This window comes from Emys orbicularis, chromosome 1 (genome assembly GCF_028017835.1).
Source record: "Emys orbicularis isolate rEmyOrb1 chromosome 1, rEmyOrb1.hap1, whole genome shotgun sequence".
NCBI classification, from domain to species: Eukaryota; Metazoa; Chordata; order Testudines; family Emydidae; genus Emys; species Emys orbicularis.
This window is the reverse complement of record NC_088683.1, coordinates 119,379,638-119,404,112: the sequence shown is the minus strand read 5'-3', so window position 1 is coordinate 119,404,112 and position 24,475 is coordinate 119,379,638. Positions and strand designations below refer to the sequence as shown.

Here is a 24,475-nt window from a genome sequence, read left to right as displayed (position 1 = left end):
GACAACACAGGGGGTGGTCACGTGCCCCCACAGAACCTTTCCATTCCCCCATACACACACTATACACAGTGACGTGTCACGGCTGAACTGAGTTCAGGTCTCCCACTCTGCTGTACTGATGGATTTGTAGATATTCTTCTTGGAACAGGGTTGTCAGATTCCATAAATAAGGTGGGGCCTGCGTAGAGCCCCCAGGTCCCTGAAGCAGGCCTGGATGAGGCTACTTAGAATTCTTTCTCATGTAAACCAGGAGATAGGCAGTTTCACCCCTAGCAGAAGAAAAGAGCAAAACAAATGTGTGCATGAGGCGGGTTGTAGTTAGACACGCTCCCCAGGGTTAGCTTTTTTTCATTTGTCCTACCATTGGATCAGGTGACCTCATCCTTCCTTTTGCACCCCAGATAGCACTGTAACTGTGACTGGGTAAAGGTGCTATATTGGCAGGATGGATTCTCTCTACCTTTTGCTCTCTTATGATTTATCAGTGCAGAGGGAGGAGCGAGAGAGACCCTGACTGACAGGGTCCTCAAGTGGTTAGCACCTCGCTCTCTTTATGGGCTGGGTGGCAATGGGGGGTGAACAATGAAAGATCTCTTTTGCTCACACACTTGTGACTGTACAGTATTACTACAGCCAGGTAGTAGTGGCCATAATGTGAGAAGTTGTCTCCTCAGACAAAGACAATTCAGATTGTTTTCCATACCACCACTAACCCCATTCCTTACCCCAAAGCAGTATCAGATAAAATAAAGATACACCCCCTTACCAGTGGGTATGTGAATTTCCATAGGTACATTTGACATCATCCCATGATACCTGCAGTGAATCAAACATACATAGAGCGCTGGTAAGAACTCTTAAGTGCTGGTTAGACACATCATAGACTCTCCGATTTAAGGTCAGACAGGACCATCGTGATCATCTAGTCTGACCTCCTGTACGTTGCAGGTCACAGAACCTCACCCACCCTCTCCTGTAATAGACCCATAACCACTGGCTGAGTTACTGAAGTCCTCAAATCATGCTTTAAAGACTTCAAGTTACAAAGAATCCATCATTTACTCTAATTCAAAGCAACCAGTGACCCGTGACCCATGCTGCAGAGGAAGGAGAAAAAAAACCCAGGGGCTCTGCCAATCTGACTTGGGGGGGGGGGGGAAGGGGAATTCCTTCCCAACCCCAAATATGGAGATCAGTTAGACCCTGAGCATGTGGGCAAGATCCAACAGCCAGACACCTGGGAAAGAATTCTCTGTAGTAGCTCAGAGCTCTCCCCATCTAGTGTCCCATCTCCAGCCATTGATTATATCTGCTACTAGCAGTCGCAGACGGGCCACAAGCCAGTGTAGGCAGTCTCATCATACCATCCCCTCCATACACTTATCGAGCTCAGTCTCGAAGCCAGTTAGGTTTTTTGCCCCCACTGCTCCCCTTGGGAGGTTGCTCCAGAACTTCACTCCTCTGATGGTTAGAAACCTTCACCTAATTTCAAGCCTAAACTTGTTGATGGACAATTTATATCCATTTGTTCTTGTGTCAACATTAGCCATTAACTTAAAGAACTCCTCTCCCTCCCTGGTGTTTATCCCTCTGATGTATTTATAGAGCCTTTGTTTGGTTAGGCTAAACAAGCCAAGCTCCTTAAGTCTCTCTCATAAGGCAGGTCTTCCACTCCTCTAATCAGCCTAGTAGCCCTTCAGCTGTAGTACTGTTTGCAGTTCTGGTCTACCATGTTTAAGAAAGATTAATTCAGACTGGAACAGGTGCAAAGAAGTCTAACCAGTGCCTTGTATAATGGTAATAACACTTCCCTGTCTCTACTGGAAATACCTCACCTAATGCATCCTAGGACTGCATTAGCCTTTTTCACAGTCGCATCACACTGGTGGCTCATTGTCATACAACAAATGACCAGTACAGCCAGGTCTTTCTCCTCCTCTGTCACTTCCAACTGACATGTCCCCGGCTTATAGCGAAAAATCTTATTGTTAGTCCCTAAGTACATGACCTTGCACTTTGCACTACTAAGTTTCATCCCATTTCTATTACTCCAGTTTCCAAGGCCATCCAAATCTTCTTGAATGATACTCCAGGCCTCCTCTGTATTGGCAATACCCCCCCAACTTTGTGTCAGCTGCAAATTTAATTATTGATCATGATAACTGCACAGCCATTCCCCAGGGAGGTTCTACTCATCCCCTTCCAATAATTGCAGGTCCACTGGTAAGGGGGGCGTACCCCATAATCTTCTGTGAAAGGCAGCTCCATTCTATCTACCCCTTTCCTAAAGGGTATATTGAATAACTATATGAATGCTGGATAACTGTATCTGTGAACTACACCTTAATGCCTAAGGACTATACTGTCTGTAAAAACTGGCAGCCATTTTGTGTTCAGTTCAGTGCATGTTGTTAAAGAAGAGAAACACGTGGTGTGCTCTCTTAGGGAGATCATTTAAGTTATTGCCTCTTTTTGTTCTCCCAATCTAAAATAAAAGTTACTTGGACTGAAAGTATCCATTTGCTCACTGTGTAAGGAAAACATGACACTTCTGGTGGCTGGTCCCTCTTCTTGGTTGGCACTAAATCATCCACAGACATTTGTAGCATAAGGGAATGGGATGAAGAAATGAACTCAGCACCAGTCCAGCCACACACATCAATTTGAGTTAGAGGTGCTTTTTTTTTGTGGGCATAGTTAGAGATCAAAAGAATGCACAGCAGAGAAGACAGAAGAGTTGTGGGTCTGGTTTTCTCACCTGACAGACACTGGAATCATTGAAGCAGTACCATTTGCCTTCTGTGAGACTCCGAATGTAGGCACAATAGTGACCAAAGCTGGCTAATCCCGAATGAGCAACAACACCAAAGAGCTCGTACTGCCAATCTGCCTAAAAAGAGCCACAAAGAGATACTATCAATGCAGCAGAGACCAAATTCTGGCTGATGAGCAGAGACAAACACCCATAACAGAAGTCCATTTCCTTCAGAAGGTGAAACATCCTCCCCAGTCAAGCGAGGCGACAGGACGATGATGGCCCTGTCTGGAAGATGAAGATCATTTTCTTCAGTTTTGTGTAACGGGAATTCTTCCTAACTATTCAGTTCTCCCAAACAGGCACCTGGATACCAAGGCTCTAAATGCTTCATAAATACACCAGTTAGATTAGATGTTCCTGTTGTTCTTATAGCCAAATCCTGGTTCCTCCACACAACCTGAAGAAACCGGTTGTAAGCAGGGAAGTTTCCTGAAGACTAGGTGGTGGGGAGAAAGGAAAAGTTCCTTTCCACATCAAAGTATGGAACAGCAACAGAACCAATCTGCAGCCAGAACTGCAACCTCAAGGCCTTGTTGCTCCCTCATGACTTGAGGAATACAGGAAGTCTGACCAGCAGCTCCACATAGGCACATATCCACCAGCTATGCCCCTGTTCTGTTGAGATGAAACCCTCCTGCAGTGGCATAGATGGATCCCTGCTAAACACAGTTCCATGGCATGCACCAGTGTGTAGATTGCTGTGAGTGGATGCCCCAAACCCTGGCCTCCCACACAGTGAAACACCAGCTCTGCTGCTCATTGAGGCTTCAATACTGATAAAGTTGGGGGGGCGGGATGCAGGCCAAGGCAGGATTTGTCTCTCAGACACCATTGTGATTAAATAAGACATAAGGGGAGTGTGCCTTGATCTTTTCTGTAGCAAGCTGGAAACAAGGCAGCACTGAGACAGCCATGCTACCTGGTCTCAGAAGAAGGAAGGTATACATTTTTGAGTCAGGTCAGCGTGGTAGATGGCTCTGGTAGCAACTGTCTTGGTTTGCTGGTTTAGCAAAGACTAAGCACAAAAGTTGCATAGTGCCTGAAAGGGTTAAAATCACAGGATGTAGAACACCATTAGGTACAGCTAAAGCCCAGGGCATAACTCTATTAGAAAGATGGAGAACATTGAGGGTAATGTCTGTCTGACCTGCGAGTCTCTTCTTGTGAGAACTGAGTGAATAGAAGAGAAGGAAATCTGCTTCCCCGAAGTGCAATGGATGAGAATGTCTCACCTTCTCTTTGGCATCTGGGTGACATTGCTCTTGTGTCAGGATCTGGTTGAAATCAAGGCTTTGTGGAAAAGGCAGAGAGTAGCTGATCTTCTGAGTCCAGGAAGATTTCTTGTAGTAGAAGCGCTTTAGGTGAAGGGTAAGGGTGTGTGGCAGACATGTTAGCCTCATGCCCTGCAAAACAATAAACACTTGATCTGAAAACTAAAGAATCAAGAATGGATGAAGATGCTGAGAACAGTGTGAGTGCAATTAGGGTGGAGAATGGTTAGTGGTACAGTGAATTAATTCCCCCAACCTATCACTTTAGAAGATCACAGTTCAGCTTCAAGCATATATAAAAGGCACTTGTTCACATTTTATTCCTAGAACTGGAATAGCATGAAGAGCTGTAGGTCAGAAATACAGGCATAGTTGTTTGGGGGATCCTGGAATGCAGGTGCTAAACATTTCTCTCTCTATATATATATATACATACATACACACACACACACACCCCTCAGCCTTAAGATGTCCATTTTGTGCACTTCACTTTCTGTCTACTATCCTTACCCTGAAGCATGTACTATTCATGTATCTGCTCCCTCTGTCTGTTACACAAGGACACAGGAGGGAATGGAGGAGAGCACCTGTTAGAGGGATCACAGCAGGCACAGGCAGGCATGGGAGTTGCACGGTGCAGCATGGTGGGATGCTGGCAAGAATAGTGGGGCTTTCCTACAAAATGCAGGATGAGTGAGAGATATGCTAATAGGGAATGTCCCTATTGGGCAATGGCCTGCAAAGGAGACTTTGAGCAGTACTATCCTAACTTGGGTGAGTTATACTCACCCTGACAGATACTTGAGGGGTCTCTTTTATTTTGGCAACATTCATATAGCTTGTCTTGCCAATTAAGCCTCACTGCGCTGCTATACGCCTGCAGTGACAGCACCCCCACCCCAATGGCAATTCCATGTCTAGGCAGAATTAGGGGAAACACTCACTTACTTGCAGACATGGTGTTTTCCTTTCACACTGTTCACAGAGACACATGTTGTTGTCAGTCAGCTGTTCAGGCTGGAAAAAGCAAAGCAGGGAATCCTCCTAGAAACACAGAGAAGGATTCTATCAGCCAAATAGAACTCCTCTGAGAAGTTACATTTCTATTTCTGCTTCATTTCAAAGGCTGTAGTTTCAAGGCAAACCTTCAGAAGGTATTGTATTTCAAGGTGTCTAGCAAAGGAAAATAAATTGGTTTTGTTGCTGCTTCATTGTGAATAAAGGAGACCCAAAAGGCATGTTGGTTGGTTTTAAAGGCTTTTTTCCCCCTTTGCTTCTTTTTCGCATTAAAAGTTTAATTTTTGCCTCTCCTGTTTCCCTCTATTTGTCATATTGTTGTACTGTAGTTTAGGCTCCCTCTTAGGTTATAAGCTAACACAATTTTAAAGAGTTAAACTGTGTGTACACTAGGTATTAGGTGGTGTTTCAAATCATGTTAGCCACATCAAGTTACCTTACTCCATTTTTAAAAAACACAATGTCTCCTAGTCTACACAGGCGCAGACAGAGCTCCAGTTATGCTTTCTGTTTATTTCAAACCCCAACAACCTGGTTTCATTTTCTTTTCCAGCACAGGAAGGGAGTAACTTAAGCAAAACATTGTTTGTTCTTACAGATACCAACACATTGTTTAAGGAGTGTTCTGTTAGAAAGGCTGTGGATCAAGCACAATGGAATGTGCAACCCTACACCAAGAGCATGAAACTGCATTTGTGGACATTTTGGCCTACATTTTCAAAAATGATTAGTGGTTTTGGATGCCTTAATTTTTGTGGGCCCAGTTGGAGAAGCCTCAAAGGGGACAGATTTTTGGAAAGTGCTGAGCACTCATCCTCTGAAAATCAGGTGCCTTTAAGGTCTCTCAAGTTGGGTTCCCAGAAACTGAGGGGCACAAAATCACTAGTCACTTTTGAAAATCTTGGCCTTCTAAATCTTCCCCTTCGCCCCAGGGCTTGATCACGATCCCATTTGAAGTCAGTGGCAAAATGCTCATAATCCCCACTTTACCTACCATCCAATGTTGGAGTCTTTAAAGAAGAAGTAAGGGAACGCCCTTCTGGCATGCTGGAATGGCATTCTGGAGCATTCCGGCACAACTCAAGCCCTGCTACAACCCCTCCTAGCCCACAAGTGGCTATGCACACACACATGTATATTGTGATTCTGCTGGATCAGAACTCCTACCGAAATTCCTGTTTTAAGAAACAAATCTTTGGATTGATCTTAACTGGTGTCCCCTCTTTCTTTGGTCCCTGAGACAACAGTTGAAGAGATAAGGAGGACTGTTGATTCAGGAAAAAGGTGTTGACGTGTAAATGTAATTTACAACCTCTTTAAGATCCCTTAAATGTACACTGCTACAGCAGTGCAAAGGAGCCTTAGTATAAATGAGAATCAGGCCCTTTGAATCCAAATATCATTGAACAACATAGCATCTATCTATCTAAACATTTATACGACCCCCTCATCACTGTAGTATCTGAGCATCACTAAACACAGTACTACAGTATTAATAGTACAAGGACTCTGTAAGCAATTGCAGTATTTCTGCATCTAAGCTCTGATAAGCACAGAGAGCTTTTAGAGGAGGTGTTTTACCCAGAGAGGGGAATCCTAGCCTGGACACCAGAATTTTCCCCTACGCTTTTCAGAAAGGAGCCTCAAGAGCTTAATCTTCCACCTGTAAATCCACCTGGGATAAACAGAGTTTTACATCACTTGAAAGGTCAGTATCCCTTGCACAGACACTGGCTACAGCCCCTAGGAGGAGAGGCATCGGAAGTGGACGCCTGTGCCTGAGCGGAGTGGACTCTTTCTCCCCATTAAGTGCGGAGTTTTGGATTGCTGAACCTACCAGTGTCTTCAGTCGCTGAGAACAGGAATTAAACATTGGGAGTGGGAGGCTTAACATATTGCTGTCCCTCCTTGTTTCAAAGGAGCACTTCTGACAAACCAGATACTCCTGCACCCGGATAGTGTACAGCGTGGTCAACCTGTCAGCCTGAAGAGTAGAAAAGAACAAGAAATGGATATGAACCACACAACTGATGCTTTTCCCTCTGCAGGTGTGACAGTGGCTATATTGGACACTTAATGCAGTGTCACTTCTTTAGGACTTGAAACCAGATCTTTCATCTACCTAGACAGAGAGTACCTCACAGCATCTAAATAAGGGCAATATAAATCAGTGGTTCTCAACCAGGGGTACACAGAGGTCTTCCAGAGGGTACATCAACTCATCCAGATATTTGCCTAGTTTTACAACAGGCTACATAAAAAGCACTAGCGAAGTCAGTGGAAACTAACATTTCATACAGACAATGACTTGTTTACACTGCTCTCTATACTATACACTGAAATGTAAGTACAATATTTATATTCCAATTGATTTATTTTATAATTATATGGTAAAAAGGAGAAAGTAAGCAATTTTTCAGTAGTAGTGTGCTGGGACACTTTTGTATTTTATGTCTGATTTTGTAAGCAAGTAGTTTTTAAGTGAGGTGAAACTTGGGGGTACGCAAGACAAATCAGACTCTAAAAAGGGGTACAGTAATCTGGAAAGGTTGAGAACCATTGATATAAACGCCATGGGAGATTACATAGTCAGGCTACGGTAGCAATAGGGCCTTAACTGTGAGACACTTATATGTATAGTTTTGTATTGAACCTGCATGAACAAACTGTGCTACTAGTGTGGAGGAAAGTCAGCATTACTGTTTACCGTTAGCCTAGGAGCCTCCGATGGGAGGAACTACCTTCCAGATAATATGTAAAACATTACTGAATATTAGAGGCAGCTGACTGACATTAATGCAAGGGGGGGCTGTTTAAAGATAATACTGAACAATATTTATGTACATTTGAGGTAGGAAGAAACATGAGTTAACCAAACCCAATTTTGCAAAAGGAACGTGTTTTTTCCTATTAACAAACAGTCTCCCCCACAAAGGGAATTACCACCTTGATATGGTCTGAAATATGTACGGATACATTTTAATTGAGACTTGAATTGCCAAAGCCCATGGCTGCAAGATTCCTTGTGGTTGGGAGGTGAGAGGCAGGATTGCTTGGTAGCAGAATGGAGGCGACTCATGTAATCTCACAGAGAACCAAGGTTAGTGAACAGGGAAAGCTGTGGAATCTCTAGGGTGCAGGTGGCACGTTCCTTTTTTCAGTCAGAGCACTTACCAGCTGCCCGTCTGTGATCTGACTCTTAATTAGGTTCCAGAGGCTCAGGAAGAGTTGAGCAGCGTCATACTGGACAAACACTGGACAAACAGAGACATTACAACCAACGTTAGCATTGCAAACAGCACATTTCATTCCCTGGAGCCCCTCTCAGAGACCTGAGGTTTCCGTCCACTTTCTTATCTGCAGTCCTCCCCGGTCTCAACCCCCCCATACCATGCCAAGCATCTGCCTGACCTATGTGAAAAGGTGGAGTTTCCCCTGGAGTCCAGTCAATGTCACTCTTGAACAATCTCTGTGTCTCATTACAGAACAATATGAGGCATCTCCTTCCAACCCAGGGGCTGAACACATTGCTACCGCAGCACTCCCTGCCAGCTCAAGGAGTCACGTACTATGCAGGAAGCTTACAGTTGGAGTTCTCACTGGGCCCAAATGGCACATTTACAAACCTAGATGCGTGGAAGATAGTTTTCTGCAGGGCTTGCTTAAAAGAGCCCCATTGAGAAAATGCCTGAGAATCGTACTTAAGGAAAAATCCTGTGCCTACCTCCATGGAGCAGAACCAGTGTAGCTCCACTGCTCAAGCTGGAGCGAGGGGGGCAAAATTTAGGAATCAGGCAGAGAGCGCACACATGCTGCGCAGCACAGAGCCCTGTTCCACGGAGGCTACCTGTGCAGTAGGGGCAGCTGAAATTACCTTTGTGGAATGCCTGCGGCACAGTGTTTTTGCCTTCAATCTCCCTGCAAGTCTGCCCAATGCCCAGTGCAGATACTTAGGCTGTGTTCTTGCATAAGGATCTGCTCCTTAATTTGCATACCACTAAGCAAATTACAGTCATCCATGCCTCTAATATGGAGGTACAGCCCATAGAGTTTACAGGTCCCAGGATTTAGTAGTCCATCCCAATCCAGACAGAGCATTGTAGGCTAGAGTCTACTGCAGGGGTGGGCAAACTATGGCCTGTGGGCCGTTTTAAGCCAGCCCGCAAGCCGCATCAGGTGCCTCAGGCCCACTCTGGCCAGGGCGCTGGGTCGGGGGCCACACCAGGAGGCTCAGCCCCGCTCCAGACAGGGCGCTGGGTCGGGGGCCGCACCAGGCGCCTCAGTCCCGTTCCAGTGCTCCAGCTGGGGCACAGGGTCTGGCCCGCACCACGTGGCTCCCGGAAGCCACGGCATGGCTCCGCTCCAGCTCCTACACGCTCCAATGGGAGCTGCAGGGGCAGTGCCTGCCTCAGCCTTGATCCCCCTCCCACTCTCCAAACCTCTTGATCCTAGCCTGGAGCACCCTCCTACACCGCAAACTTCTCATCCCCAGCCCCACCACAGAGCTCACACCCCCAGCCGGAAGCTGCACCCCTTCCCGCACTCCTGCCCCAGCCCTGATCTCTGTCCTGCCCTCTGAACCCTTTGGTCCCAGCCCAGAGCACCCTCCTACACCCCAAACTCGTCATTCCCATCCCACCCCAGAGCCTGCACCCCCTCCCCCCCCGCACCCCAACCCCAATTTTGTGAGCATTCATGGCCCACCATACAATTTCTCAGAGGGGTAGCCGTGTTAGTCTGAATCTGTAAAAAGCAACGGAGGGTCCTGTGGCACCTTTAAGACTAACAGAAGTATTGGGAGCATAAGCTTTCGTGGGTAAGAACCTCACTTCTTCAGATGCAAGACAATTCTATTCATACAATTTCTATTCCCCGATGTGGCCCTCGGACCAAAAAGTTTGCCCACCCCGGTCTATTGTGTCTATGCGCCATTCCTCCATATTAAAGACAAGAGAGAATGTGGGCCACATTGTAAAACTCTGTGAGATTTATTTGGCCATCTCTCTTTAATTGGAACAGAGAAGGCTAAATGTAGGCAACTCAATCTCAAAGGGACAGATTTAGCTCTGATGTAAGTAGGCACACACAACTGCTTACCCTCCTGCCTATACCATTGTCTGAATTTGCTGGTATATCTCTACTGTAGCTCTCTTAACAGTGTCTTGTTCTGCATTTTACATGATAAAGATTAGTCCAATATATATGCAAAATTTTGCACACGTATGTGTGTGTTCACACCGACACACACAACACTAATCACTACTGATTGCATATGTACAATAATAGATCTGCTTTTGACACATGCTCAGCTGGAAGGTTGATCTGATCAGGTCTTCTCTCAGCATTTATGACAGAGCTACAAAGTTGGATATGTCTTATAAGCTCAGGGATTTGAATGAGTCCAATCATCCACGTATCTTCCTGCTCTTCCTTCCAGCTGACACTTAGGCCATGTCTACACTTACAAGCTTACAGCAGCAGAACTGTACCAATACAGCTGTGCCGCTGTAAGAGTGCTCATGAAGCCGCGTTATGCCGATGTGAGAAAGCTCTCCCATTGACATAATAACACCAGCTCAACGAGTGGCTGCAGCTATGTTGGCGGGAGAGCGTCTCCCATCAGCATAGCGCTCAGCACACAGGCACTTATGCCAGCAAAAATTCTGTCACTCAGGGGGTGGTTTTTTTCATACCCGAGAGACAAAAGTTTCGCCGACATACGTGCTAGTGTAGACATGGCCTTATTTTCTAATAAGAGAGAGAGAGTGCAGCTTCCCCTCTATGATCATGCCAATATAACAAGGTATGTCAAGCAGTAATCTGACTCCCTCTACTCCCAAAGCATTTCACACCTCTGTCTAGAACCAAAGTGCCTCCCTTCACCTACAGAAAAACATTCTGCTCCTATAGAATATGTGCAGCCATCGCATCCCCTGGCCAAAAGTGAGGTCACTCTCCAGGGCGTCGGTCTCCCCTGATCTGGAAATAAGGCCCAGCTGCCCTTCCCCAGCGGGCAGGCTGGTGCAGCCAGCATGGCTCTGTGCTACCACTTCTCCTATTCCTAGAACACATGAGGAGGTGAGTCAGAGGACACACTGAGCTTATTAGTGCTTGGTGACTTCCCCTGTTCAGACGGGGGCTGGCTGGTTACTGCTTACATTTCAAATTGTGCAAAGTGAGACAGCTGACAAGTTCCTGGGGATACACGGCTCTCCGTTTGCTACGCTGCATCTGTTCCAACAGCAAGAGCATTTGGTATGGGACACTCTTCTTTTGTTCTATATGTACCATCGGCACTCTGATCCTGTGAATAGAAAACACAACAGGAGCAGTGAGCAAGCATCACAGGTATGAAGTACCAGGCATCATAACCAAAGGGGCAGAGTAAACAACACAGACAGCAGTTGAAGAGGCAACCATTACATATATGCCTACGATAAAAGAGTAAAGAAAGAAGACTTGCCAGCAGGAGGCAGCTGCACTACCTCAACCAGTGGGGCAGGTAGCATGTTTTAAAGAGAGAGGCCTTGATTCTAAGTTTCTTCATCCCTGCATTTGGGGCAGAATGGATGGGCCAGAAATGCCTTTAAGTCACCCTGGGAAACAAAGAATAGCTGTAGCACAGTGGGCTCCAGACATATGTACCTCTTCCTGCCCTTCACCCTCTCCCTTCTGCCCCAACACACCCAAAATCCTGCCCATGCTGTGTGCTACGAAAAGGGTTGGTATAAAGCCCTTATGTCAACTCTCCCCCAGCTGGAAAGGTGCCCTGCCCAGGAAGTTATTTTGCCAAGGCTGTGGAAAGGGGCCTTAACATGACTGAAAATCAGCCTCATATTGGGTGGTAGAAATAGCGAATTTCAACAGGTGCAGTTTCCTGCTCTTGGTTAGAAATAGGGTGCCGGGGAGGAGAAATGGGGTGAAGGAAATGGTAACAAAGGACAAACTAGGATTAAGGTGACACCAGGAAGGGAGGAGGCTGGCCGGAGCACATTTTAGAACCTAAGAAGTGCAATGGAGTTTTGTGGTTGTATTTCAGCCCTGGAGACCCAGATGCACATCCAGTGATATGTTTGGGCTCAATCCTGTGATGCACTGAGCACCCTTAGCGTCTCTTACTTCAAGGGGAATTGAGGGCACTCAGCATCTTGCAGACTGGGCCCAACACACAATGGTCCCTCTGGTATTAAGATCTTCCATTGTGGGCTTTTCTTCATTGCAGTGTTAGCTCAAGTTATCTACTCTCAAATTACTTACGCTGTGCAAAATGGTGCAAGGGTTTGAGGGGACCCCTGGAGGGCGTATTCCGTGTGTGGCACTCAGTTCTGTGGCAGCAGCAGCGCCAGACTTACACCTTATGTACCCCTAGGCACAGCATCTTCAGTGCCCCTCACCCCCCTCCCCTCCGCCTACAGCTGACCTTTGTGTTTTCCGTAAAAAATTAAACCAAAAGAAATATAAACACAGCCTCCCTAGGAATGCACGGGACCCTCGGCCACGCATGGAGCTCCCACCCTGAGCCGGGTGCAGCCCACCCACCCCAGGCGAGGCGCAAGGGGGGAACTGTAACTCTTCCCCCTGCAAGCGGTCTCCGGGTGCCTTCCATACCTCCCGCAGCCCAGTGCAGTAGCCGCGCTCCAGCTCTGCCTGTGCAAGTGAATGGGGCGCTAGCCACACCCTCCCTCCCCGACACGGGGGTGGAGGCAGCGGGGTGGCCGAGATTGGGAAGGCGCTGGGACACTCCCAGCACCTTCAGCAGCCACCCGGCCCAGCCGCGGCTCACAGCACCCCCACGCGGGCTGACTCGGACGCTCACCCTGCTCCAGCCCCACATGCTCAGCAGCCACCAACCCATGCCAGGAGCCCGCAGGGGAGCTGTATACATTAACTTTTTAACTTTTAACCCGCTTTTAACTTTTAGGCGCCCCTAGAACACCAGCGCCCCTAGGCACATGTCTACTGTGCCTAACTGGAAATCCGGTCCTGGGCAGCAGGTGGGGAATGAGAAGGGGTTCAAAGTCAGCACAGATCCCTCTTCTCTTCTGAAAGCAGAGGGGAGCTCCCCTTCTTCTCCTTGGGCTGGTAAGCAGCTCCCTCCACATCCACCCATCCCCCCTTCAACTCCCCTTAGCCTGGGTAAGCAGTGCCCCCCTCCTCCCTAGTTGATGCAGTAAGAGCTCCCCCTCCTGGCTCATTCTACTTTAACACCAGGGCGGGGGATGGGGCCAGCTGAAACATGGGTCTGTCCCTCCTCCACCATCTCTTTGCCTGGGGTCTGCCATAATGGCTCTGGAGCTGCCCTGTGGCTATGGGGGGAGGATTCCTTCCCTCCCCTCCACTGCTCATTTCCCCACTCCTCATACCAAGCCTAGCAAGCAGACATCAGTGACATCTCTATGCCAGTTCTAGTCTCTCTCCACATCTCTGCAGCACTGCAATCCAGTCTCTTTCCCCCTTGGCGTGTATGATGGGGAATACAAACCCCACACTGGAGAGCAAGGGGTTAAAGAACAGCTCTGGTGGCCCTGCCCAGCCACACCTGCAATGCCTGCACAAGCTGGAGGCAAGGCTTTAAAAGGGACAGTGGCGGAGCCTCAGAAGCAGGCAGTGGAAGGGAGAAAGTGGCTGTTTGGAGGGGAAAATACTGTCTTGGAGCTCACTGCTTGGGACCTGACCCCACAGCCCTGTGCAAACCTGCAGAGAGAGGAGAGAAGAGGCTGGTGACTGAGTATACAGGTCAGAGCCTGGATTGGAGTGATTTACTCCTGCAAGCTAAAGGAGAGTTGGGTAGGAAGTGGTCTGGGGGTGGCTGCTTAGCACCCCAGGGTGTTGAATGTAGCTGCCTACCATTGGGCCCTGGACTAGAGCCTGCTGGAGAGGGCAGGCCTGAGCTCCCCTACCCACTCTGAGAGGATGTTGCAACAACAGGAGCTTTTACTAGGGTGAGAAGCCAACTGGAAAAGACCTTGCCTGTTCAAGGGCCCAGTCCCCCAAATCTCTGTGTGAAAGGGGAGGACTAGAAACCTCTGGTTTGGGGGTGTTGAAGGACAGGACCGTGTCTTCAATGGGGAGAGGACCTGCCACAGGCTGGCACTGTTGGTGGCTGTGAACTTTCTACAGCATGTCAGTGAGTGTATCATTCCTCTGGGAAATATGGAGGTAGTGGGGAATATACAGAGACTATCCATTTTAATGAAATAAACTGTAGTGAGCTGAACAAACTGGAAACAAATTGAAATAGCTGTCACTGTGGTCAACAGAAAGGTGCAGGGTCCAAATCTGCCCTGTCTCACCTGTTCTATGCAACCCCCTGAAGTCAATGCAGCACAATAAAGGGGCAAAACACATTCAAGCAAAGCAATGGGACACTACATGCTGTCTGTCCACCCAAACAAATATCTATCCCAGGCAGGCGTAAGGCTGTGCAATTTGGGCCTATAGCTGTGGAATGTTTATAGTTGTGAAGTGAATGGTTTATATTGTGGCACAGGGATTATTTTCCATGGATATAACTAGAATAAAACGATGTGCTGTTATGGATAGGGTGACCAGATGTCCTGATTTTATAGGGACAGTCCTGATTTTGTGGGCTTTTTCTTATATAGGCACCTATTATCCCCCACCCCCTGTCCTGATTTTTTACACTTGCAATCTGGTCACCCTAGTTATGGAAAAATATAATACTTAGATCAGTATACATATTATCTCAAATATCCCAGTCTGGGATTAAATTATATGAATGTGCAAATATGGCCTATTTTCAGTCTCTAATGAACCCCCGTGAATCAAAATTGCTGTGTTTTGCAGAGCCCTAGTCTTCCGCCTCAGGCATATTCAGGGCCCACTCTTGTTTGGGAAGCACCTGGCAACTCCTGATAATCCATTCCTTTGGATGGACATTCCACTTGAAAACAGGTGAGGCAGTGAAGGTATCACGGGCAGTCTGAGCATAGGGAATGGGCACTGCTCCTGAGCATCACTTACCTTCGTAGTATCACGGTGAAGTGTGTGTTCATGAAGAACACCTGAAGCAGAGAATTCAGGCAGCAGCTCAGTCCCATATTGTACAGCCCAATGGCTCCTGTAGGGACAAGAGGAAGTGGGGCTTAAAGCTCACATGGAGGCAAGGAGAGTAAGGGATGGTGAGAAGATGGCAAATTTCCCTTTGGGCACTTTCAGCCTATTTAACATATAGGCCCAGCATCTTCACCAGGATGGCGGAAGGGTCAAATCTACTCTTACTAGGGTTGCCAATTTTGGTTGGACACATTCCTGGAGATTTCCTCACATGACATAATCTTTAAAGCTTAATCTTTCATTCTTGAAGACTCCACGCCAATCCTAGAGGGTTGGCAACCCTATCTTACACCCCTTTAAAATCTTAGCATTGGTTTGCCTCTGACAGCTGGAGAAAGTTGGGAGGGTGCCTCCAAAAATGAGCTCAAGCCGCAAAATCTGGATCTAGGTTAGTCTGACTTTGAAACCCATTCCCCCAAATATGTGAGGGTTGTCTGGATGAGGGAGTTTATTCAGACTTCTATGGAGCTAGGCCCTAATCACAAAATTCAGATCTAGCTTAGGGTCCGTATTTCAAAGCCCTGTCACACCAGTTCAAGGAAATAGATTCAGGGTTCCTGTTCAGGTCTGACAATCTATCTCCAGTATTTTAACCAATTTGCCCAGTTTCAAGGAAAGAGACAAAGCTAAAGGAGAGGAGGTAAAGAAAAGTAATTTTCACTCAGAGGTGTACGAGAAACAAAAGCTTCGGTTTTCATGGGAAGTGGGGTAAAATGGGTAGAAGTGAGATGTGTTGTCCCTATCAAGGTAATCAGCTTACGCCAGAGGCAGACACTCACAGGATTTGTATTCACTGCAGTGTTACTTTGAGCTGTTGCCTATAACTGGACTCCCATCCACACACACAAATCTCTAGCTTGAGTTGAGTGGCGCTTTAAATTTCAGCTAGCAGGCTCATCAAAGGGCATGGGTTAAAACTCAAGTGCTGCTGCTGCTGGCGCTATTATTGCAGCTGGGACTTGGCTACCCTGTTGCTAATCCAAACAGTCTGTACAGCCGGAATGTTGTTTATCACTGTGACCACTCTCTCTAAAGCTAAGCTAACTTGAGAGGAGGTAACTGGAGTATAGAGAACTTGAGAAGAAAAGCCGACAATGGAAAGGTGAATATAGTGGGTGAGAAAGAGTAACTGCATGGGATACAACAGTATCTGCATTTTAAAAAGTGAAGAAAGCTTTTGAGAGGCTAGTCCAGTGATCTACCTTGGTGATTAGGGTCCATGACCTAGAAGTGACCCTTCAGCAAACCCAGGAGCAACTTTGATGTAGTGTGGAGGAAGATGCAACCAACATCTAACCATCCTTAACTAGAAAGAAAATCTGCCCAGTTTAGGGTTTTAAAGGGAAGTAAACAGTTGGGATCCTCAAGTAGCCCTTTCCTAAAGCACAAAGCTTTCACTTGGTACGACTCCTCCATGTGTGAATTTTAGCAAAGGGGAAAAGAATAGGAGCGAGAGAGAGAATGAGGTGAGAAGGGAGCAAGAACAACATGGAGTGAATGAGACAGAAAAAGGGGGGAGGGGGGTAAAAACAATTACCATTGTTTAAGTCTGCCACACCACGGAGAGCTCTTAGCTGCTTGTCACTTCTCTCCACAGCTTCCTTTCTGCCCTCTTCTCCATCTTCCGCCTTCCTCATGCTCTGATTTAGTGTGGGCTCTGACTTTCTGCTTTTTTCTGGGCAGCCAATTCCCTGGCCCATCAACAGCACAATGCAACACAAGGACTACAGTAATACAAAAGGACCTAGAGAGACTGGAAAGATGGGCAGAATATAGTAAAGTGAGATTCATCTTAGTATTTATTATACAAACGCAGAACAGTTTTCACAATGAAGAATGTTAGTAAAATAAACATGATTAACATCATTACATGTTGGCACCGCAGAAGTATATTTGCAGGGCAGTATGAGTGGAGATCACACTGCCACTGCACATCCTGTACCTGTTTTGTGGCTAAATTAAAGACCCTGGTCTGCAGGGCTGTCTGTTAGGCATCTTTCATCAACACTAAGTTTCTTTAGACACAAAGGAAAATCGAGAGAAATGTTCAGGATCCATGTAGTCTGGCTGGCTGGCTGGCCTTGTCTGGTATGCCACAGTAGTATCAGTTAGTTTATAGCCACACAGATGGAATTACAGTAATTTAGTTGCCAAAAATCTTTGAACTCCTCTTTGTTTGCCTCAAATGTTTTTATATGATCAGGAAACCAGGCTAATCCTATCATTCTCAAACAATGAAAAAGCTGAAAAACATACTCTTGATATCAAGAGTGAGGAAGCCTCAACTGTTGTACTGGCACCTAGTGTAATAAAAAATTAGTACAACTTCAACATTTTCTCTACAATAGAATAGATCCTCAATCCTGCAATTGCAGCACCACTTAGTGAGAGAACTGTGGACATTCCATTTCAGGAAGGCAGGATGAATGAAGGCACAGACATCTATGGAACAAAAAGTGTTGCAACAAAACAAATATTCTTTTAACAGGATGCTGGTGTGGTTGTTAAAAATAACGTTTTCTTTAATCCAGCACAAAAGGAAAACACAATACATCATTAGGTAAATTTTCAGAAGAGTTGCCTACCTCTTGCAGGCACAAATCTCAGTGGTGGCTCATTTAGTTATCTGATAGTTGTTTTTCCTGTCTTTGAAACTAATTTTTTTAAATGCTAATAATCTCTGTTGTAGAACATGGGGTGGGAATTTTCAAAGGAGCCTAAGAAGTTAGGCACTTACCTGTCTCCTTCATGCTCCTTGGAAAATTCCAGCCTTAACAGCTTAGCAAGAGAACTATTACAACTCTCATGCAGGTCAAGGGGTGCTGAGAATGTCATTACCTTGAAGAATGGGGCCTTTAGCATACACTGACGGGCTTTCAAAAAATCGCCACAATTAAGCTGCAAAGCAATGTGATGTCCTATACTGTTCATCCAGTAGCATATCTGTATAGCCAAACTCAAACATCAATCTCTGAACAGTCACAATGTAAAAAAATGTTACAACTTAATAGGAATGAGCAATTTAAAAAGCACCAATAGCAGAAATTGACTGCAGTATCCTGAGGAGGCAAGAACAGGTACTAATATAACCAGAGTATCCAGAGTAACCGGCAGCTAGAACTACATAACAATATCCAGGATACTATAGCCACAGGAGCCAGCTAGTACCAACCGCTGGAGCAAAATGATTCGTTGCATGGCTGGAGTCTGAATGCTAGGCTGGGAGAATACCATCAATAGTGGGACTAAGATGCTAAAGGACAGATTTTCAAAGATATTTATACACCTAAGCCCATTTGAAACCTAGCCCTAAGAGAAGCTTGAGCACTATGACGGACCTTAAACTCCCTCTCTCTTGTGAATGGGTAGGATTTAATCTTAGGGCTCATCTATACTAGGGAAACTTGCATCAGAATAGCAATACCATACTGATGCAAATTTCATTAGTATAGATGAGCTCTAACATTAAATCTTACCCATTCACAAGAAAGAGGGAGTTTAAGGTCCTCCATAGGGCTCTAGCTTCACTGTTAAATATGTTTAGGTGTCTAAATACCTTTTGAATATATCTATATTCAAATCTCTAGTAGAGATAGAACTTTAGCTGGGGTAGGCATAAGGACTGGACACAGCCCAAGATGGTGGCATGAGCTAGACATAGCCAGAGATGGAAGTCTTTAGGCCAGTTTCAGCTAAGAGGGGAGAACTTTAGGCCAATCACAATTCAGGGGGTAGAGCAGGTGAAGAGGATTTTTAAATCTGTTACGACTCTGAAGTGGCCATAGCTGAAAGGGAGCACTTGAGAAAAGGGAGGAATACTGATTGTGTAAGGGGAAGACAATTGTGAGGATAAAATTGATAAGGAAAGCAAAGGGACCCCAGGAGAAATCTATAGCCAGCAGAGTTAAGGACAATAAAAAGGAGATTTTTTTAAAGTATATTAGGAGCAAAAACAATCCTGACAATAGTGTTAGTCCATTATTAGATGGAAATGGTAGAATTATCAATAATATATAAAAGGCAGAAATGTTCAATAAATATTTCTGTTCTGTATTAGGGAAAAAAACAAATGATAACATTACGGATGTTTCCATGCCACTAGTATCTCAGGAGGGTGATAAACAGAAACTACTAAAGTTAGATATTTTTAAATCAAAAGGTTCAGATGACTTGCATCCAAGAGTTTGTAAAGAACTGGGCTGAGGAGTTCACTGGATTGTTAATGTTGATTTTTTATAAGTATTTGTAAGGACATCCAGCCATGGCTGGAGCAAAAGCAGGTACAGGCTAGAGCTGGAATAGTATGACTGAACTACCAAGCATCTGTGGGAGTATCCACAACAAGGTAGTGATGCTGAGCTGACTGAAGTGGCTCCTTTCATTCGGAGTCTATATATCTGCCTTGGTGGCCATCTGGTTAGATCTTTGCTAGTGGATTGGCTGGATACTTAGGACTCAGGCTCAGAACATCCAGGCTCAGGGATAAGTTATCAGGCTCAAAACACTCCTCACAGTCTTGGAATACAAGGGAAATTCCAGAAGACTGGAAGAAAGGTAATATTGTGTGAATGCCGGTGACTCATGTAATTATAGGCCTGTCACACTGATATCAATCCAGGAAAAGTTAATGGAGCTGCTGATACAGAACTTGTTTAGTAAAGAATTAAAGGTCAGTAATATAATTAATGCCAATCAACATGCATATACAGGAAATAGATTCTGTCAAACTAACTTGGTATCTTTTTTTGATGAGATTACAAGTTTGGTTGATAAAGGCAAGAGTGTTGATATAATATACTTAGACTTCCGTAAGGAATTTTACCTGGTACTGAATGATATTTGATTTAAAAACTAGAAAGATATCAAACTAATATTTACACATTACATGGATTAAAAACTGGCTAACTGATAAGCAGGGCCGGCTCTACCTTTTTTGCCGCCCCAAGCGGCGAAGCAAAGAAGAAAAAAAAAAAAAAAAGCGGCCACAGCAGTGCCGCCGAAGAAGAAGAAATGAAGAAGCTGCCGCCGAACTGCCACCGAGGAAGAAAAAAAGAAAAGGCTGCCGCCGAAGTTCCGCCGAAGAAGGGGGAAAAAAAAAAGTTGGAGTGCCCCCCCTTCAGATGTGCCGCCCCAGGCACCTGCTTCCTTAGCTGGTGCCTAGAGCCGGCCCTGCTGATAAGCCTCAGTGTAACTGTAAACGGGGAATCATCATTGAGTGGGTGTGTGTCTAACGGCATCCCCAGGGGTTGGTTCTTGGCCTTAGGCTATTTAACATTTTTATTAATGACCTGAAAGAAAGAAAAAAATAAAATCATCACTGATAAAGTTTGCAGATGACACACAAATTGGGAAAGTGATAAATAATGAAGAGGACATGTCACTGGAGCGATCTGGATTGATTGGTAAACTGGGCACAAGAAAACAATATGCATTTTAATATGGCTAATGTAAATGAATACATCTAGGAACAAAGAATGTAGGCCATATGCACACGATGGAGGACTCTATCCTGGGAAGCAGTGACTGAAAAAAATTTGGGAGTCATCGTGGTTAATCAGCTGAATGTGAGCTCCTAGAACGATGCTGTGGCCAAAAGAGCTAATGCAGGGGTTCTCAAACTGGGGGTTGTGACCCCTCAGAGGGTCATGAGGTTATTACCTGGGGGGTCGCGATCTGTCAGCCTCCACCCTCAAACCACACTTTGCCTCCAGCATTTATAATAGTGTTAAATATAAAAAATGTATTTTTAATTTATAAGGGGGGGTCGCACTCAGAGTCTTGCTGTGTCAAAGGGGTCACCAGTGCAAAAGTTTGAGAACCACTGAACTAATGCAATGCTTGGATGCATAAACAAGGCAATCTCGAGTAGAGAGGTTACTTTACCTCTGTATTTGGCACTGGTGCAACCGCTACTGGAATACTATATTCAGTTCTGGTGACCACAGTTCAAGAAGGACATTTATAAATTGGAGAGGGTTCAGAGAAGAGCCACAAGAATGATTAAAGGATTAGAAAACATGTTTTATAGTGATAGATACAAGGAGCTGAATCTATTTAGCTTAACAAAGAGATGGTTAAGGGATGACTTGATTATAGCCTACATGGGGGAAAAATAATGGGCTCTGCAATCCATCTGAGATTAGCAGAACACGATCCAATGGCTAGAAATTGAACCTAGGCAAATTCATGCTGGAAATAAAGCATACACTTTTAATAGTGAGAGTAATTAACCACTGTAACGATTTACCAAGGGTTGTAGTGGATTCTTCATCAGTGACAATTTTTAAATCAAGATTGGATGTTTTTCTAGGAGATATCATCTAGGAATTATTTTGGGCAAGTTCTATGGCCTGTGTTGTACAGGGCGTCAGAGTAGATGACCACAATGGTCCCTTCAAGGCCTTGGAATCTATGAATCAGTGTAGAGTTTCATTTCCAAATCACATTATGTTTTACTGGCTTCAATAGCTTTTCAAACTGAGGTTCAAAGGGATAATTTTGACCAGGCTTTTAGCAATTTGACAATTTTTATATAGTATGCAGATTCATGTACACAATGTGTTAGCAATATCCATCTGAATAAATCTGCCTACATTTTTAAGGGGAAATTTAATCTTCACATATGCCTCTTTAATATTTCACAAACATTGCACTACATGTGAGTTAAATTTACATTTGCCCTGCGAATCATATGCATCTAAATACCAGTGATCTGATATTCACATTTTGTCTTCAATGTTCATACAAGGAAATCTCAGAATTTCTATAGTACCTTTTACCTTCCTAAATACAGGAAATCCTGGTTCTGCTTTATAAGAGGTGGAGAAATGGTTTAACACAAGTGCTGCTAAATGTCTCCTTTCAAAATGTACTGTTTTTCAGGCTAACTATGCCTAACTGAGTCAAATTAGAAAGTTTTTAAAGAAGTGATAGTCACAACACTGACACGGGAGCTACTTATTTTCTCTCTAAATCATAAATGGATAAAGCGCACAGATTTCTCAGATCCAGCTTAATTTTTACATAGACCTTAAAGACTATTAAATGGGAATCACAATTCTGTCAACACCAAAATATAACCATGCTTTTGAGGGGAAAAAATATATTTGCCATTGTCCAGTGAGAGAAGCAGAAGGATTTAGGAACTGAACTCAGGTCTAGGAGTTAGGAACACAAAAGTTCTAACCACAGTTGTCAGTGACTGGCTGTAATCTTGGACAAATCATTTAACTTTTCTGTGTCTCATCTGTAAAAGAGAGAGAACATTATCAACTTCACCAACATGTTGTGAGGTTTGTTTACTTAATGTTTATGCTGCACTATACAGAATGTTTTATTATTCTTGTATATGATTTACAGATTTCTCTCTCTAGTTCAAAAGAAAGTGAACCCATAATGTTGCATATAGTTTTGTGGGGGGTTGCATTTAATATGCTATTCTCTTAATTTCATAAAACACATCTCCTAATCTGATTTGGTGAAGAACCACAGGGGTGCTGGAAAAATGTGTATATTGGAGGTGCTAGGAGTCATTGAACCAATCTGTAAACCCTGTATATAATGGAAACCACTTCAAGCCAGGGGTGCTGCAGCACCCTTTATTCCAGCACCTATGCCACAGAGACTTTTTCAATGTCTTTCCTAGTATCCTTGACCTATCTCTGTTCCCCACAAAAAGATTCTTTTCTGGGTTTGCTAGGGCAAAAATGTTTGTAGTTCATGTGAAACTTCATTAAGAGCCTGCTGAAAATTCTACTTTTATAATGGTCACAGAATGATATGGGAATTTGAAAGAAAACGTTTCTACTAATTACAAAGTAATTCACCCCAGTGCTGTAGTAAAAACAGAAATACCGCTCATAGATCTTAATAATTCTGTGTCCCCTGAAAAGCGTTAACATATCAGTTTGGTAGTTTGTATTTTAAATAAAGTTACTTTAGGGGGGATGAAACCTGCAGGATTGCTGGTCCTCACACCCGAAGTCTGATGAAGGAGTACCGCACAGCCACCTGCAGTGCAAACTTTGCTGGCTCCCTTGCCAGGGTGCCTAAACTAAGCCCTGACTGGGAGAGAACACTTACAGCGATGCGAAGGTAGATACGTTTCCATATCCTTTAAGTGCTTGGTCTTTATTCTGAGACTGCCACTTGTATTGGCTTGGACTAGACGTGAGCTGACAACATAGAGATGAAGGTTTAAAGCCGTGTGTGTGAGCCATGCATTTCTCCGGAAATTGCCGCTAAAAACAAAAGTCCAGCCATGCAAAATCGAGTATATGAACTCTGAGTGAAAAGGGTGGTACTTACTGCAGCTTTGGGGAGAAAGAAGAGCCCGGTGGACTGCTTTCTGCTTCTCTTCGGTTCCCTGAGCTAGGCAGAGCTCCGATCTCAACGAGAGTCTCCCCGTGTCTGCCTGTGATATGTCCTCTCCTGCAGCCTCAGGGGGCGGCATTGCACACAGCCTTTCGTTCAGTTTTGATTTCCCACTGAACACGCTGGAAGCATAGAAAGTGAAACTCAAGAGCTGCTGAGGTGACTAACATATATGGCCAAGATGAGGCTGCTCCTCCCTTTTCAACCAGGCGGACACAGAAGCTAGCGGGGTGCAGTGAATCAGCTCAGAGTCTAGCTTTTAAATTAAAAGTTTGAATGGAACCCTGGCCCGCTTCTTTAAGGTATCCCCCCACTGTTTAACACAGCACTCTCTTGCTTAGGGGAAGAATCCCAGCACAGGTACGGGGGTGAAGGGAAGGAGTCAGGAGCAAAAAGCGAGAATACAGAAAAGGGAACTTCTAAACTCTGCTGAGGCACTCGCATAGAGTCATTGATCACTGCTTTGAAATGCAGTTAGGCAATTAGAGAGACAGGTGGGTGAGATAGAACCTCACCTGTCTTGTCTTTCCAATATGCTGGGCCCAATAGGGCTATATAACTCTCCAGACTCTCAGGCAATGGTATGTGAAGGGGACAGGATGCCTGCCATTTGTGGGGGAAAGCGGAATCCTTTCCTGTGGCAAGCTGTCTATTTTTTGTAAAGGTGGCTGTTCCAAGAAGGTTAGGGGTTGAAAAGTTTTGTGTTCCAGGAAGATGGATTACTGGGCGGAGGGTGTTGTCAAAGGTATGTGATATATTTCCCGGACATTTTAGATTGGAAAAGGTGTTTACTAGAGAAGGGATGATTCCTGTACTGCAATTCTGCTCCTCTGAGGATATCATTTCACAACATTCTCCTTCACCCAGAGTTTGAAGGGTGGGGATGTCTCCATCCAGTGATGTTTATGTCTGCATTCTT

General features: G+C 45.0%; 1 protein-coding gene across 1 annotated transcript; it reads right to left on the bottom strand.

Moving 5' to 3' along the window:
* Positions 1 to 220: 220 nt before the first annotated feature.
* Positions 221 to 23,562, bottom strand: USP18 (ubiquitin specific peptidase 18). The gene is made up of 11 exons (XM_065419636.1): positions 23,491 to 23,562; positions 16,721 to 16,936; positions 15,091 to 15,187; positions 11,265 to 11,410; positions 8,281 to 8,360; positions 6,944 to 7,090; positions 5,038 to 5,133; positions 4,051 to 4,221; positions 2,759 to 2,890; positions 767 to 816; positions 221 to 269 (listed from the first exon to the last, which is right to left on the bottom strand). The coding sequence occupies exons 2-11, from the start codon at positions 16,881 to 16,883 to the stop codon at positions 221 to 223; spliced, it is 1,131 nt and encodes a 376-aa protein (XP_065275708.1). The 5' UTR covers positions 16,884 to 16,936; positions 23,491 to 23,562.
* Positions 23,563 to 24,475: the final 913 nt, after the last annotated feature.